At 37.6% G+C, this 16,455-nt stretch overlaps 1 protein-coding gene and 1 long non-coding RNA gene across 2 annotated transcripts in view; one reads left to right on the forward strand and one right to left on the reverse strand.

Annotated features, from left to right (window-relative positions):
- Positions 1–6,999: 6,999 nt before the first annotated feature.
- On the forward strand, positions 7,000–9,029 carry LOC136856442 (uncharacterized). Its single transcript, XR_010858332.1, has 3 exons — positions 7,000–7,914; positions 8,292–8,648; positions 8,899–9,029. It is a non-coding gene; the product is annotated as an uncharacterized lncRNA (long non-coding RNA).
- Positions 9,030–14,645: 5,616 nt separating this feature from the next.
- LOC136856441 (E3 ubiquitin-protein ligase TRIM50-like) overlaps positions 14,646–16,455 on the reverse strand; it is a 43,747-nt gene continuing 41,937 nt past the window's right edge. Inside the window, exon 4 of the mRNA XM_067134321.1 lies at positions 14,646–15,277. Within this exon, the coding sequence (XP_066990422.1) occupies positions 14,741–15,277 (537 nt within the window). The 3' untranslated portion in view covers positions 14,646–14,740. The remainder of the gene's footprint in view (positions 15,278–16,455) is intronic.

Genomic DNA, 16,455 nt, shown 5'->3' on the forward strand with positions numbered 1-16,455 from the left:
ACTTTAAATCATGGATAATAGTCTACATATTTACAAGATACGGCCATTTACATTTAAATTCATTATTTGAAGTAAATCTTTCAAATGGTGCAGTTCTGATGCATGTATATGACTAAAAATATGATTTAATACATATTTACTATGGATTTAATCCCAAGTTGAATAAATGTGACGAATTCAATGCTATTTTAATCCCGTTTCCCATTCAGTGACGTCTTGGAATGATTTTACAAGAAGACTTGACAAAATCTCCCAAGAATATTTTAATTCTACAGTAAATTCTAAATTTTTTAAGGTATAGGCTTCATCAATACTTAATTTTATGTGATTCAGAGCCCATAAAATGTTTAGGTATTGAATTTTTGAATATGATTTGGTGTTTCACATAGAATTCTCTGTCAAGTTTCAAAGATTTCCTGCCTCTTTGTTTCTCTCTCTCTCTCTCTCTCTCTCTCTCTCTCTCTCTCTCTCTCTCTCTCTCTCTCTCTCTCTCTCTCTCATGCCAAGTAGAGAGTAAGGTCATCGGCCAGGAAAGACGCGTAGATTTTGTGCTTCACAAAAAGTGTAGTTAGAGGCAAAGTGTAAATGCATCAGATGTTAGGAAACATCTCAGCCTCAGGATAAAACTCGGCAATGTTCATTAATGAACATCAGGATGTCAATACATCTTATTCCCGCCAACTTTAACTTTGTAGTGAGAATCTTCGGTTACCTTTGTGTCCGAGAATAACATCTATCAAATGAAAACCCCACGAAGAATTGTGGGTGTTATGTAATCGAATGATTTTGCGGTGATTTGAAATGACAGCGTCATTTGCAAAAGCAGTAGAAACGTTATTACCAAAGACATCTGAGCTTAGAGAGTTGAATCGAGTGTCTCGGTCATGAAATGGTTGCCGGAATGCATCGTCAGGTGCTGGTGGGCCTGACCGAATTGAGGAAGTGGAAATCTGTACTAACAATTAAGTCGCCATAAGAAGCTTTGGACACCTGTATTTTGGAATGGAAAGTTTCGACACTTTTACTTTAATGTGGTAAGTAGACGGAAAATTATTTCAGATAAGGGAAATTCAGTTCTGAAACTAGCGGTACAGGGCCTCTCTCTCTCTCTCTCTCTCTCTCTCTCTCTCTCTCTCTCTCTCTCTCTCTCTCTCTCTCATCCCGACACAAATCAGCAATCATAACCACATTTTAAGAACAACTCTACGATTACTTCGATGCTGTGTAAAGCTACTGGCCTCTTCCAACACTTATCAAGCCCTAACTTTTTCTTACGGTCCTTCCATCAAACAACATCGAATTACGTCTTAGCATTAAAACCTTATCTCGTATGTGAAATGTGTCAGCAATCTCTCTCTCTCTCTCTCTCTCTCTCTCTCTCTCTCTCTCTCTCTCTCTCTCTCTCTCTCTCGTTGTGACGGAAGTTTTAGTAGCCACCAATCAATCTCTCTCTATTATCCTGACATAAATCAGCAATCATAACCACATTTTGCGAACAATTTTACGATTATTTAGAATCTTCAAACCCTTATCAAACAGAGAGAGAGAAGGGGGGGGAGGGAGGAAGGAGGATCCTCTCTCTCTGAATTCGTGGTAAAGTTCTCTCTCTCTCTCTCTCTCTCTCTCTCTCTCAGTTCGTGGTAAGGTTGGTAAGGCCAAATCCAGTGGTCCACGCTAAGTTCCTTAATCATATAAACACCTAAAAACACAGACAAAGTTACGAAGGGACCAATTGTGATTGAAGTCACTGGAAATCAACAATTCGATTGTCTGAAGTGACAGACGCTCGGAAACACACACGCACACTTGTATATATTTATTTATTTATTCACGTTAGATATCGATGGCGAGTGGTTTCCACAGAAATATCTCCTGCCAATCTGTTCTTATTCCACCAGCCAATGGGAGATCGTTTACGAAGACGCTTTGCCCCAAAACCGAAGCTTTCAGCCAATGGGAGAGGACGATAGAAACGCTGTGTACGTTGGAGGCCTCTGATTGGCCGAAGCCATTCTTCCCCTGACAGTGGAAGGAAGGCTCAGTGTAGGTCTAAAGTTCTAAATCTAAAGGTGATGAGTGGCTGTGTTTATTATATATACACAGGTGCTCAAGAAAGACAAAGTAAGGACTTGGGTAAGTTGGTTTTTCTCATGTTCTCAGGGTATATATTTTTTTCTATTTTGGAGGTTTGAAAAACCACTGAAAGTCTGGAAAATGTAAGGGAAAGGGTATTTTGGGCACTGAATTGAGAAATTTGGAACTTTTCCAAGATTTCAGCCTAATTTTACCAAGGTGCTGAAAGAGAGTCAGAGGCTCAGCTGATGTGGACATCTGAGCTCTGTGAACAGCACAGAGCAGGTCGCTCAGATTTTTCTATCTCGGGTTATGTCCAACGATCTCGGTTTCTTGTGCTCCGAATCCCTCAATTGAAGAGTGTGACAGGTGCAGTTTCATAGCATCATTATCCAAGAATCATTGTATGGGGTAGTGCCATCAGGTACCTCACACAGTGCATTGTAGGCGTTACTTTAAGGTTCTATACAGTCTCCCTTTCATGACCCCGAGCTGCAACCCCTTTCATTCCCTTGACTGTACTTCTGTTCACATTCCCTTTCTTCCATCTTACTTTCCTCAACCCTCCTCTAACAATTGTTTCAGCATTATCTAAAGAGCTAAATGACCTCTTTGGTCCTATCTCTTGGCCTAAGTTTTACTTTCCAATTCCAGCTCAATTATTGAAGAATAGAGGCAAAATTCCAGTGGTGGAAATCCACGAAAAGTGAGGTTTCTTTGCAGTTTGTCATTCTGGGGGACATGAGTAATCAGCGGCCAAGTATCTGCTGAATCAATTTGGTCAATTCGTAACTCGAGTCATCTCTCAGTCTGTAAGCAAGCTGGGTAATTCTAAGCCGGCTGTCTGCGGTGACCTAGCCTATGGCTATCAAGAGAGGTAAGAATCAATACCGAGACTGGTGTACTTTATTTACCCGTCGAGAGCGGGGAAATTGTACTTAGCTCAGTGGTAACGTCGACTGGAGTTGCTGGATGCGCATCTGTGTCGTGGGATCGAGACTGGCAGTGCCCGTCCATTTATCACTTATAAATTCCCCTTCGGTGATAATTCCCCATTGGGGATATTCCCGAGGTAGCGTGGATTTGATATTAAGCGACATTTGTAGCTTTATGATTGTACATAAATCACGGTGTGATAAAAAAAAAATATGTATATATATGCATTCATTACATTCATTGCTATGAATTGTACTCAATACCTTGTTCCCCTTCTATGTATGCTAATGCATTAATTTTGAAACAATATTGATAGTATATATATATATATATATATATATATATATATATATATATATGTGTGTGTGTGTGTGTGTGTGTGTGTGTATATAAATATATATATATATATATATATATATATATATATATATATATATATATATATATATATATATATATATATATATATGTGTGTGTGTGTGTGTGTGTGTGTGTGTGTGTATATATATATATATATATATATATATATATATATATATATATATATATATATATATATATATATATATATATATATATATATATATATATATATATATAATCAGAAAGCTACAAACGTCCTTTAATATCAATTCACTCTACCTCAAGTAATATATTTTCATATATGTTACCGAAGAGAATTTTAGGTGATAATAAGTCCACCGTCCCGTGGGATCGAACCAGCGACGGACGAGGAATCAGGACTACAGTGACACATAACCAGTCGGCCACACTGGTTAGTGTGTCACTGTAGTCCTGATTCCTCGTCCGTCGCTGGTTCGATCCCCACGGGACGGTGGACTTATTATCACTAAAAATTCCCCTTCGGTAACATATATGAAAATATAGTGTAGAGTGAATTGGATATTAAAGGACGTTTGTAGCTTTCTGATTGTATATGAATCACGGTGATGTGATAAATAGTCATATATATATATATATATATATATATATATATATATATATATACTATATATATATATATATATATATATATATATATATATATATATTATATATATATACTATATATATAGTATATTATATGTATATATATATATATATATATATATATACATATACACATATATATATATATATATAATATATATATACTCGTATGTATATATATACATATATATAATATACATATATATATATATATATATATATATATATATATATATATATATATATATATATACATATACATACATACTATCAATATTGTTTCAAAATTAATGCATTAACATACATAGATGGGGAACAAGGTATCGAGTACAATTCACAGCAATGAATGTAATAAATACATGGCATGTATAATACTTAAGCCTACTTGGTCAAAGTACTAACTGGCTCACAATTTTTACGCATTTTAAAATGTATTTCTCAAATACATTCATTTGTTGCAGTGCATCAGTTTCCTGTATTTGATATGGGTTAACTGCATATTCATATAATTCATTGATTTTAACGTTTTACGTAACCTGTTGTTGCAACGTATTAGGGGCGCAATTTTTGTCTGTCCGTTAAAAGTGAATATTTTCGTGGTGGGGGGGGGGCGATTGGGGGAGTTGTTTTCCACCAAATTCGGACTAGTTCACTTTGTTTCACTTTGTTTGGTTTTATGGACAGCCCTCCACAGGGATGATTCCCCCTCTGGCGGTATATTTTATAAATATCGTTTATGTTTTCTCGTCAATATCATAGCTCCTGCAGAATAGGAGAGCCTTTAGTTCCTTTTTAAATTTGCTTTCTCCAAGTGTGCTCTTCACTTCAGGCGGTATTTTGTTGTAGAGTCTTGGTGCGCAGTGTACAAATGCTCTCTCTCTCTCTCTCTCTCTCTCTCTCTCTCTCTCTCTCTCTCTCTCTCTCTCTCTCTCCGCTTAGTGAAGTCCACTGGCACGCTGGATTATAAGTTTTCTGTGTAGATCGTGCAATAAAGTGGTCTTGTCCCCAAGAACTGCATATAATAATAATAACTGGTCCTATTATTTTTTTAGCGTGAAACTGAAAACTGCCTTAAATGTCTCAAGCTGTGGAAACACTACTTCTGAATTTGTGCCGCTTCAGCACTGAAATTTCCTGCTGTTAGCGTGAGAGTTATTATTATGTAATAACGTTCGTTGGCCGTTCTGTAGAGATCGCACGGAGGTGCTCCTTTCCAAGAATATTGCAGTGTTCATTTGATAGAAGTAACTGAAGGTACTTAGAAATACAGAAAGAAAAGGAGATCATATATTAGAAGAGGAAAAATAAATTAAGTAAAATTAAGTAAAAGATTAAAATACAATGAGAATTGTTGAAGGGTAGTAATGTATTGCATCTTCTCCTGAACTTTTGACGTGATAATTGCACAGCATGAAGTGAATCGGCAGTCTGGCCGAAGATTTTATATCCATAATTTGTGATTGATGGGATTTTGGATGATAAGATTGTTTTCCTCAAGGATCTTGACAGCCACTCACCAGAGATCTTCACATGCAAGTGCTAGTTTTTCCTCCAGTCTCTGTCTGTCTGTCTGTACGTCCACTGTCCTGCGTGCTTCACTCAAACTGGTTGCTAGCGTTGAAGCTGCAAAGGAACATTTGAAAGATGACCTTTTATATATAATTTTCCATCATACATTAAAGCGCTCTTTAAAGCAGGTTGAATTATATGGTATTAAGCTGAGCTATTCTCTTCAACATCTGGCTTAAAGCCGGTCAAGCGTCTAGCTTAACCGTCTGGTTCTTACCCCTGACTGCTACAACAGTGTTGCAGATAGGAGCAGCTCTGCCTGGAGTTTCTATAGAGCAGAGGTATTAGCACCCTTCTCTTGGCACCCCTGTCTTTTATATGTACAGACCGACGCGACGCTCTGTCTACGCAATTCTTGACAGTTGATGGTCATTGTTTAGCCAGGAAGAAGACCTTCTTTGAGACTGGGTCAGTAGCCCTCTTTTTGGTTAGACTCACTCTTGCAGTGCTTTTCACGTGCGTTTAAAACTCCTAAGAAGAACTCTCACAGTGGCCTTTGAAATTGCAAGAGAGTCTTGACCAGAGCATTCGACTTTGCAAGACTTTGTTCTGCTTTGGTCCTGTCAACTCTCACCTGGGGAAACCCCTCTCGGTGGTGGTGCTGCCACCCTCACTGATTGATGTTTATGATGTGGCCATTGTAGTACTAGTACACGAGTTATATGGACTATTTGCTTATTCTTCATGGGCCTTTAATTTCATGTACTTTCACCCAGGCATGGAAGCTCTCTCTCTCTCTCTCTCTCTCTCTCTCTCTCTCTCTCTCTCTCTCTCTCTCTCTCTCTCTCTCTCTCTCTCATCAAACTACTACTCAAAATATATCTCTGCTGTAGCTGTACCCCATATTACTGTAGTCAGTGAGAATCTGATATATAAAAGCTTTGTCAAAATGTTTTGTCAGAAAAATTAAATTGTATTAGTATATAATGACATAATTTTATGACTAGGTTATGTCGTCAACATAAATGGGACCGTCTAATAGGAAGCTAAATATTGTCAACTAGATTTTGGGGCTGTTGCAGTCTAAAAATCGAAATGATTTCAACCATTCCGAGCTGATCTCTCTAGCTTCCTACAGTAAACTTAGTTTATTTTCAGCACCTGCTGATATACGCCTTGAGAATTGTCGCTTCATCAAATTGATCACATCAAGTGCGTCACCAATTAGGATATCAGATATTCAAAGTTGAATCGTTTTTCAGGATTATTCTCCAATCTGAGGATTCTGAATCCTGATACTTCAGCTGGAATATGGATTTACAGTATTATAGAAGCGACTGTATGGAACAAACTCAGCAAGTTTTGGGAATCTAGCCAAATGAGTCTTCATTCAAAATCTTCCGTTAGGACTAACCTTATCACTACTCATCAGAAATGCCCAGTCTTCTCAACCTAGTTTAATTTAAGGTAAGGAAAAATTTTGTAAGTATTAGTATGCAACATCACAAGGTAAGGTTAGCTCAGCCTAGGATGAATGACCCAAATGTGGCTTGAAGGTAAAGTACCTTATCCAGCTTAGGATAGATTTTGCTATGTGAAGGGACCCTAGGATGTATAGTTGTATTAGTCAGGGGTGGTGGGTGTCTTGGGTCTGAATAATCTGATCAATCTTCGTTGTCCCAATTTAAGTTTGGTTTTGTCAAGATAAACTATATAGGCTTCAAGCGAAATTGGTCTATAACCTATTTATAAACATCAAGTGAAATTGGCCTATAAACTATATATGTATAAACAAGGAGTCACTGGCCTATAACCATTAGTTTCCTTGACTGTCAAGTCTGTTTAAGAATGTGTTAAAATATGATAGAAAGGTGACTATACAAACATGATAGGTGATGCAAAGTGCCAAGCAATAAGACTGGAAGTAGGCTGCAACAATAGTAATAGGTGTGTACAAATATTAGTTGTGCAAGAGACTATTTTCCTTTCATATGTATAAGACTGTATACTGTATTACAGAATACTACCTGTGATGAGCTAAGTATGAAGGGAACATTTTCGTTCAAATTCAGTAAGAAGAAACCTTTCAAAATAACTAAATGGTTATTAAGTGATTATTATACAAATGCACAATTTTGTGTTAATTAAGAATTCTACAGTTCAGGACTGACAGAGTTGAAATATAATTGCCAGTTACTAATCAAAACATTTTTCAGCAGGTTATCATGTGAAGGGATATTATTTATTGCTGTCAGAAACTTATTCACATCTGGATTGAAAGGTTCAAGAGGCTGATTTCTAGAGTTGTGGAGTCTAGAATACTTTCAAGAATAAGAGAACTCTAATCTTATATTGTTGAATAATTGCTGGAAGTTCTTGAATGCTGCATATTCCACACAAATACAGGTACGCAGTTCAGACTTGTTTGGCAGGATTTTACATAAGGAAAGGAAGCTAGTTTGCTAGAGTTCCAGATAACTAGATTTTTTGCTAGAAATGTACAAAGCGGCAAACATAGTACTGTTAAGATCAGCTAAACATGAGTGGTCAAATAAGCTATGAAACTTTGAATTTTCTTAATTTTTGGTAATCAATTTTCATATAGTTCTTGAAGTAAGGGATTTAGATTTTGTTCTGCTTCTTGCAGTATAATGGATGAGGCCGATTCAGTAGATGGGTAGTATAGTCAAGATCAGAAATTGCTTTCAGTGATGGGATATCTGTACTTCACTACCATTCTGTATAAAAAAAAAGACCTGATACACAATTTTTTTTTATTTCAGAGTAACACAACACCACCAGCGAGATCGATGAGTTTAGAGTACCTCGATGAGGCCCCACCATTGAGAAAGGACCCCAGAGGTGTGGAAAGAGGTTGCAAAGATGATTTCTTCAACCAACTCTCTGAAACTAAACAAGGCTGGGTCATTCTGCCCACGGTAGTCAATGCAGTGATGTTAGATGTTGTAGCAGCTTAAAAGGCTGCTACAGCATGGCAGCAGGGAATTTTGGACACAACGAATACTTTCCATATCGTGGAGGAGAGGAGAGGTCCCTTCAGACTGTGCCTGGAGAGGCCTTATGAAAGCAGAATGCATTTTCAGTGCACTGTGAGAGCGGTTCAACTGGCGCACAGACAGGTAAATATTGTTTGGTCACAGGGCAGCGAAACAGTAAATTTGTAAGGGGCCAATGTTTTGATAAAAATCAAATTACATATGAGCAGTGCATTATATAAAACCTTGTGTTGCCTATACCTTGAACTTAAGTTAAAAATCTTGATATAGTTTCTATTACTTTTTAAGTAAAGAATCTTGATAGAGTTTCTATAATTCTTTAAGTAAAAATCTTTACATAGTTTCTATAATTTTTTAATCTTTCTCTCTACAGGTTTTGACTGCTGCATTCTGGGAAAAACTGATACACAGCAGTTTTTGCACCTGAAGCAAGGTCTACACAACGCAACCACAACCCTGGAATGGTATAATGGGAAATAAAGTGTATGTCTGCACACCACAAGCTGTTATAGAAGTTGCATCTACAGGTTCATGTAACTACGTGAATTTTACAGTAAATAAAAACTATACACATTTTTTGCAATAAATCCATTTATACAGTAAATTGCAAGCTTGCAAGTTTCTTACTGCTTAGCAGTTTGTACTATATATAAGACCCCTGTTACAATACATGTGTCAAAAATCCTGGAGAGAACATCTAAGTAAAAGAGGCCTCCAGTCACTTGTAAACTGCCACTGAAGAATCAAAGTAGTTACTGCCTAGACTTCTTGTAACACTACACTGGTGTGATAGGGTGTCCACCAAGATCGGTGGACAGCCATATATATAACTGTTGGGCTTTACCAGTGCCTTCATCTCCTCTGCCACTTCACCAGCAACAAGAAACTGAAAGAATTCAAGGAAAAGTATTTTTAATTTTCAAACACAAGCGCAGTAGGCTACTATAATGTAAATCAAAATGCAATATATTATAAAGCAAAGTAAAAGCATGAGTTACGCAATTGAAATGAAAATAGCATTTTAGCAGTATTATCGTCAAATTAAATTTATGCTTGTAAATGCAAATTTATGCTCGTAAATGAAGTATATATACAAGCAATTATAAACAATTTCATCACAATTATTACAATGAAACCACTAATAGCCAAAAAAAACTTGAATCCACTAATGGCCAAAAGTAACCTGTATTATATACCTGGGCTACATTTGCACCCTGGTTGCGTCCAAGAAGTTCTCCCTGGATGATACATCTGTGAATTATAATCTGAGGCTTCTGTAGCAGAAAGGCAGACCGATTTAGGACACAGTCCAAATGTCATAAAAGTAGACAGTAAGTGGTCCACATGTCCTAAAAGTAGACATCAGTAGACAGGCCAGTGGAAAGCTGTGGACACAGAGGGCATCACTTCCTGCCCAGGCCTGATTTAGAGAGTTCTTGAGGCTTCATTTCCATATCCCATCCGCTTGCTTAGATGTCTTGAGCTTCTGACCTGAAAAACAGAAAGTAATTGTTAGACAAACAACAAGATGTTATGTTTCTCAGCAAAAGCACCCAAAAATTGTGTACTGTTTCTCTTTTAAAAGTATTCCACAATTACTGTTCTCTGTTTTTAACATTTGTAAAAGGCTTTCTGACCAAAATTATGAAAGGTCTTTTTACAGAGTAAAAAAAGGCAGAAAAGCCTTTTTTTCATTTAGAGCATAACGGAAGACATTGTAATGTTCCTCAGTAAAAGCATTCCAAAATTGCTGTTTGTATCCTGCACTTGTAAAAGGCCTTTTATAGAATACAGAATATATTAAAGAGGCCTTTTATAGAATACAGAATATATTAAAGAGGCCTTTATGAATATAGAACATGTAACATAGGCCTTTTTTATATAGAAAATATCAAAACAAACAGACATTTTACAAAACAGAAAATATTATGATAGACCTTTTTGAATATAGATAATACACAAGACAGACCTTTTTAATATAGAAAATAATATAATGGACAAAAATTTTTAAATATACAATATAATTCAACAGACAGGACTTTTTCAATATAGAAAATGTAACATACAGGCATTTTTGTTTGTAGAAAAATGTAATATCAGACGTGCCTTTTTGAGTATAGGAAATATGACACAGCCTTTTCTGAATTGAGAAAATGTGACTACCAGCATACTAGAAAATTAAAGTATTTTGGGGATACATCATTTACCAAGAGAGAATTCACGCAAGAAACTCACCTAACCTCCAGTTTGAATTCATGTCCAAAACTGCAGGCAAAGGCCTCTAGTTTATTCAACAAAAATATACAAAAGCAAGTATCTATGGGTTCAATGCCCTGAGGCGAGAAAGAGTATATTTCCCCCAGTGCCCTCCTTAAGATCACACATTCAATGCCAATGGGGGTCACATAAGTCTAGGAGCCTAATATTTCTTGCTAAATTTTCGACCTAGATTTAATGGATGTATTGAAACATATCACAAGTTGTAGCCCTCTACAAGACAACACATTTTGTAGAAAGCAAAACACTTATATGGCAGCCTATAACCAAAACGGATCAACTGCTTTTAGCTCTTTTCTTAGGACAGATTAGACAACACTGCAATATTTTCTGCCCCATCAAACTTGGCTATTTAAAATAACTCAAGAAACGGCCTAATATTCACCTCTTCCTTTACCCTATACAATTAATTAGGACATGGTTTTGTACACTTAATTCCCCGCACTAGAAAGGCATGCCAACCGGACAATATTACAGAAATGTGAACTGTAACAGACAGAAGTTACAGTTCTTGAACTGTATAAAATAAAAAAAAACTGTAGGTACAGTGAGGCATCTCACTTATGACTCATATAAAATCTATGAAGTTTTCCATTTATCCACTGTTTGTAATGCTGTTACATGTTTTTGATATTTGTGCAAAAGAAGCAAAGGTAAGATTTACAATTAGCATTCAGCACACAAACATTTGCATTCTCCTTTACTGTGGTATTTGCATTCATTTGTTTTCTTTGTACTGCGATACACTTCTGACACTACAGTTAAAATACAGAATTGACCTCAATTTGCTACAGTCCCCAAAGAGGAGTACCTTGTGCATATTGCAACTATGCCTGCCCTAATCCCCATATTCAAGACAACTAAGTTGGGTCAGAGCTGCCTTTTAGCACAAAGCCTACAGTAACCTCAACCACAATATCACTGAGAGGGGCACAGATGGGACAGGCTCAGTGTTGAACGTCTCTTGTGTTTTCATAAAGACTCTTACTGAAATCCCATTCAGTCTCAGGGAGAGTAACCGTTCATGAACTCAAAGACTGGCAGGAACTTCTGTGTCATTTTCAGTGTAGTTATATATCTGTAGGGATATTATCATCATTATTACTTGGGCCTGGCTATAGCCTATTAAAGAACACTGCAACAATTTCATAGATTCTATTAAAAATTCCTGGCACCAAAAATTTAATAAATGCAGTCAGTGTTTTTCCATGCTATTATTTGTCATTAATTCCTCAAGTAGAACTCTCTCTCTCTCTCTCTCTCTCTCTCTCTCTCTCTCTCTCTCTCTCTCTCTCTCTCTCTCTCTCTCGAAAAACTATTCTGGATAATGCGTCACAGCCAAACATAAATTATCAGGGAAATGGCAGAGGAGGTGAAAGTAAACCAACTGAAATTCAAGAAATCTTGTGAACCACAACGCCAAAACTTCCAGTTCATGTTCCCAATGCAATAACTTTCAAATACATTTTAAATGAAACTATTTTGAGTTTATATAAATCCAATATAGAATTTTTATAAAAAAATATAGTCTTATATAAATATTCTTGGGTAAAAACTTCAATATAAACATAACATAAAAGAATACAATTAATGATATATTTCATAAAAACTTTAATTTGAGATTCAAACCAAACGTTTGGTGACATTTTATTTAGGAAATATGACCAAGATTCATCTTCCCGGAAAATCCAGGTTTTGTGTGTTGCCAGAGTTCATTTATCAGAGTTCCTCGTATAGATTTATGATTTTTATCCATATCTGAGGTACAAATTAGTAATGTTTTAAAATAATATGTTTAGAATATTATGATTTACAATATCAATAATTCTAAAGTAAACACAAATATAAGTACAATACTTTTTTCAAAGAAAGCTGGAGTGACGTCATAGTTGGGCCTTACCTATGACGTCACTCATTAAATAACTAGACTTTATAGATAATACCAAGAGTTATTCCCTATTGGTTAATGCTGACAGGTTTTGGGCAGAAATATTAGTTTACTGGTGACACACTGACCTTTCTATATAGAGAAAATGAACGCAAGTCTCGTAGTATCTTTTAATAGATCTTGTTCAGCAGTGATGGTGGGTGTCCTTTCTGAAGCCGTCATCCAACAGCCAGTGAGCACAGACTCTTCTGTACCATAAATAAATAAATAGATATTATTATTATGGTCTCTGTGAAGGGTGGAGCGAAGACTGTCTGTTCTGTTTGTACACAGACAGAGATGGTTTAGGTGCAGGCGGCAGGGTGTTGGATAGTCAGGTGGTTGCCCTCGAGGGGAAGAAGAAGAAGAAGGGAAGAAGAAGAAGGAGAAGAAGAAAAAGAAGAGGAAGGAGAATAGGGACTTGAATGCATGGCTGCTTCTAGACATTTGAGGAGGTCTAAATCTTAGCACCTTCAGGACATGGGATAGACGCCCAGTGCTGACACTCAGTCACACAGATAAAACCACACAAGGATGAGGATGAAAGGGGAGGATGAAATGACTGATCTATGAAAGAAAGAAAGAGAGAAAGAAATAAAGAATGAAAGAAAGAAAGAAAGAGAGAGAAAGAGAAGACTTAGCTTGGAAACCCACAGGGCACCAAGTCCCCCCTCTTGACGAGGTATTAGTTGCTCTTGGAAAGGCAAGGGTGTCAGAATGTGCCAAATTCCTCATTGTCGCTTGGTCTTCTTGTGGGTTGAGAAGGGTCGGTCCTTCCTTCCTTCCTTCCTGAATGATTGATTGATAGGTTGATTGATTGGTCAATAATCAAGGGTTTAGTTGACTTTTATTTTTGCCTTCTTCTTCTCTTGAGGAACTTTCCTTCACTTTCATGTGAGCCTTCTCCTCTTCCTCCTCCTCCTCCTCCCCTCTCCTCCATGCCACTGCTTCTCCCAAGTAATCAGCCGGTCTCTGCTTACCCAAAGGTAGTTTCTTGCACTGTTACCTGGCAAGTATGAAATATCTCTTGGGATAAGGAGACACAAAAGGATATTTTGCTTTGGGACTCTTCCTCCTTCATCCATAACAACCTGAAGGAAGGAAGGAAGGAAGGAATGAAGGAAGGAAGGGAGGAAGGAAGGAAGGAAGGAATGCAGGAAGGAAGAAAGGAAGGAATAAAGGAAGGTAAGCAGGAAGGAAGGAATAAAGGAAGGTAAGCAGGAAGGAAGGAATAAAGGAAGGAAGGTATGCAGGAAGGAATAAAGGAAGGTAAGCAGGAAGGAAGGAATAAAGGAAGGAAGGTAAGCAGGAAGGAAGGAAGGAATAAAGGAAGGAAGGTAAGCAGGAAGGAAGGAAGGAAGGAAGGAATGCAGGAAGGAAGGAATGAAGGACACACAGACACTTATTACATAAGACCCACTTTTGGAAGGTGCAATCAGGCAAAGCGTGTGAAGAAGAAGAAGAAGAAGAAGAAGAAGAAGAAGAAGAAGAAGAAGAAGAAGAAGAAGAAGAAGAAGAAGCAATGGCTGAGTGGTGTTGCTGTACTTGGCTCGCTTTGCTAGGCCCAGGAATCATCACTCCCTGCCTACCTACCACCCACCAGTCCACCCACATGAGAATGGGTAGCAAAAGGTTAAGGTCAAGGAAATGACTTTATATCTAGTGGTTTCTGACCTTCATAGAATCAGTCTCTTGCTTTCTTGGCTGTTCAACCCCACCAACATTTGTTCTTGTAAAACAATAGTTTGTGTTTTGAAAGGCAGAGAGAGAGAGAGAGAGAGAGAGAGAGAGAGAGAGAGAGAGAGAGAGACATAATTCATCAAGAAATAATAATAATAATAATAATAATAATAATAATAATAATAATAATAATAATAATAATAATAATAATAAGCTGGTGAAATGAAACTCGCATAGCACTCAGAACATCTTTATTTGAGAATGATAATTTTATGATTATTATGAGAGTTAAGATCAAACTCAACGTTGACTTCATTTGGAGGGGTAAGAATCACAGAATGAGGCCACATCGGGCCACTTTGATTTTCGTACGGTCTGGATACTTCAAGATGGCATCGTTCAGGACATTCAGTCCCTCCTCCACCTTCCCGAAGCAATATCCAGATTCGTAACTGGGATCATCTCTGGTGACGATCCAAAACTGTGAAGCTTCTTCATATGAGAGGAGTCCCCTCACATCTCCCGCCTCCCATGGCATTAATTTATGGGTTTTCACCTCCATCTCCCTCTCCCAGTCCTCCCTCGATGACAACACTGCTTGATTTGGTGTGCGTTCTCCTAAGCACCCCATGGCGATATAGTCACCTCCAAAAAGATGACTACTCACAGCAGAGACCTGAGAGTTGTCATAAGAGGGTCCTATCCCTCCTGCACACATGTACAGGAAGTTGAGACCCTTCATGCAGTTCTCAAAGACCTTGATGATGACCTTCCCAAGGTGGGTGGATTCATAAGCTAGATCCAGGAACGCCCTTGGAGGGGAAGAGAAGGAAGAAGGAGAAGGAGACCCTTGCATCAAGGACTCAAGCTGTCAAGGGAAAGAGGGAGGATATTCGTTAGAGCAACAATAGAGATAATAATATTAAAAATTATTATCCTTACTATTAATAATATTATTGTTGGTTGCATCAGCAGCAACTTCCACAGACATGGAGATGAAGAAGAAGAGCAAAGAAGAAGAGGTTAAGTAACATGCCAAATGACAAAGAAATAAAGTTAAAAAAAAAAGTCTATGGTGGATAAAACCCCTGTGCAGGAATCTCCCACAATAGTATTATTAGCTTTTTATTATCCTCCTCCTACACCGAAGGCTCATCAGTAGTGCAACTAAACCCTTACAAGCACTGCACCACTCAACTCTATCTGTCTTGAGCTCATTCTTCCATATTCCTCTTCTTCTTCTTGGCTTTTTCACAAAACCTGTTATCCTCCCCATTCTCTCCACATGACTGAATCATCTCAAAGCACAATGATCCATCCCCACTACACAGACAATTCAGCTCTACAGCTTCCCTCTTTCTCTTTTCTTCATATTTGGCATTAACACTCCACTTCCATAAAGGAGAGTTGGCTCAACAATACCTTGACACTATCCAACCTCTGCTTCCACAGAGTGTAAGCTTCATTTCTTATTTTTTGCACACATCTTGTTGCCTTCCTTCCTTCTTTCCTTCCTTCCTTCACCTATTCTGTGACTCACCTGTTCCTCATGCTGCCAACATCCAATATATCTACTCCAAAATACCTAAACTGGTCATCCATTTTCCCAACATCCATCTACTCTCAACACTTTCAAATTCTCACCAGTTCCTGCAGTTTCTCTTCACCATCCCTCATCATCAGCAATGTATCATCTGTAAACATGAGTTATTCCACACAATCTATTCAAGAATGATTTGTTTATCCACAATTTTGCACCAACATCTGCTGCTGTCCTTTCCATGTTTGCACACACTACCCTTTCACCTTCGTCTCTGTCACTCAGTGCCAAAACACTCTGCTTTCTTTCCCTCCTTAAACAAATCAGCTATTGTTATTCATCCCTCACCCTCTGCACCACATCCATGCACATTCGAAAACCAAAGTTGCAGTCAGCGCTGGACTCACATTCCATATCAAGAACTGTTCATGATGTTCATTTCATATCAAGAAGTTCCTTAAATATTAGTGAACTTAGACAATGATTTCTAATGGATTATGAGATAC

Source organism: Macrobrachium rosenbergii, chromosome 35, assembly GCF_040412425.1.
Source record: "Macrobrachium rosenbergii isolate ZJJX-2024 chromosome 35, ASM4041242v1, whole genome shotgun sequence".
Classification (NCBI taxonomy): Eukaryota; Metazoa; Arthropoda; class Malacostraca; order Decapoda; family Palaemonidae; genus Macrobrachium; species Macrobrachium rosenbergii.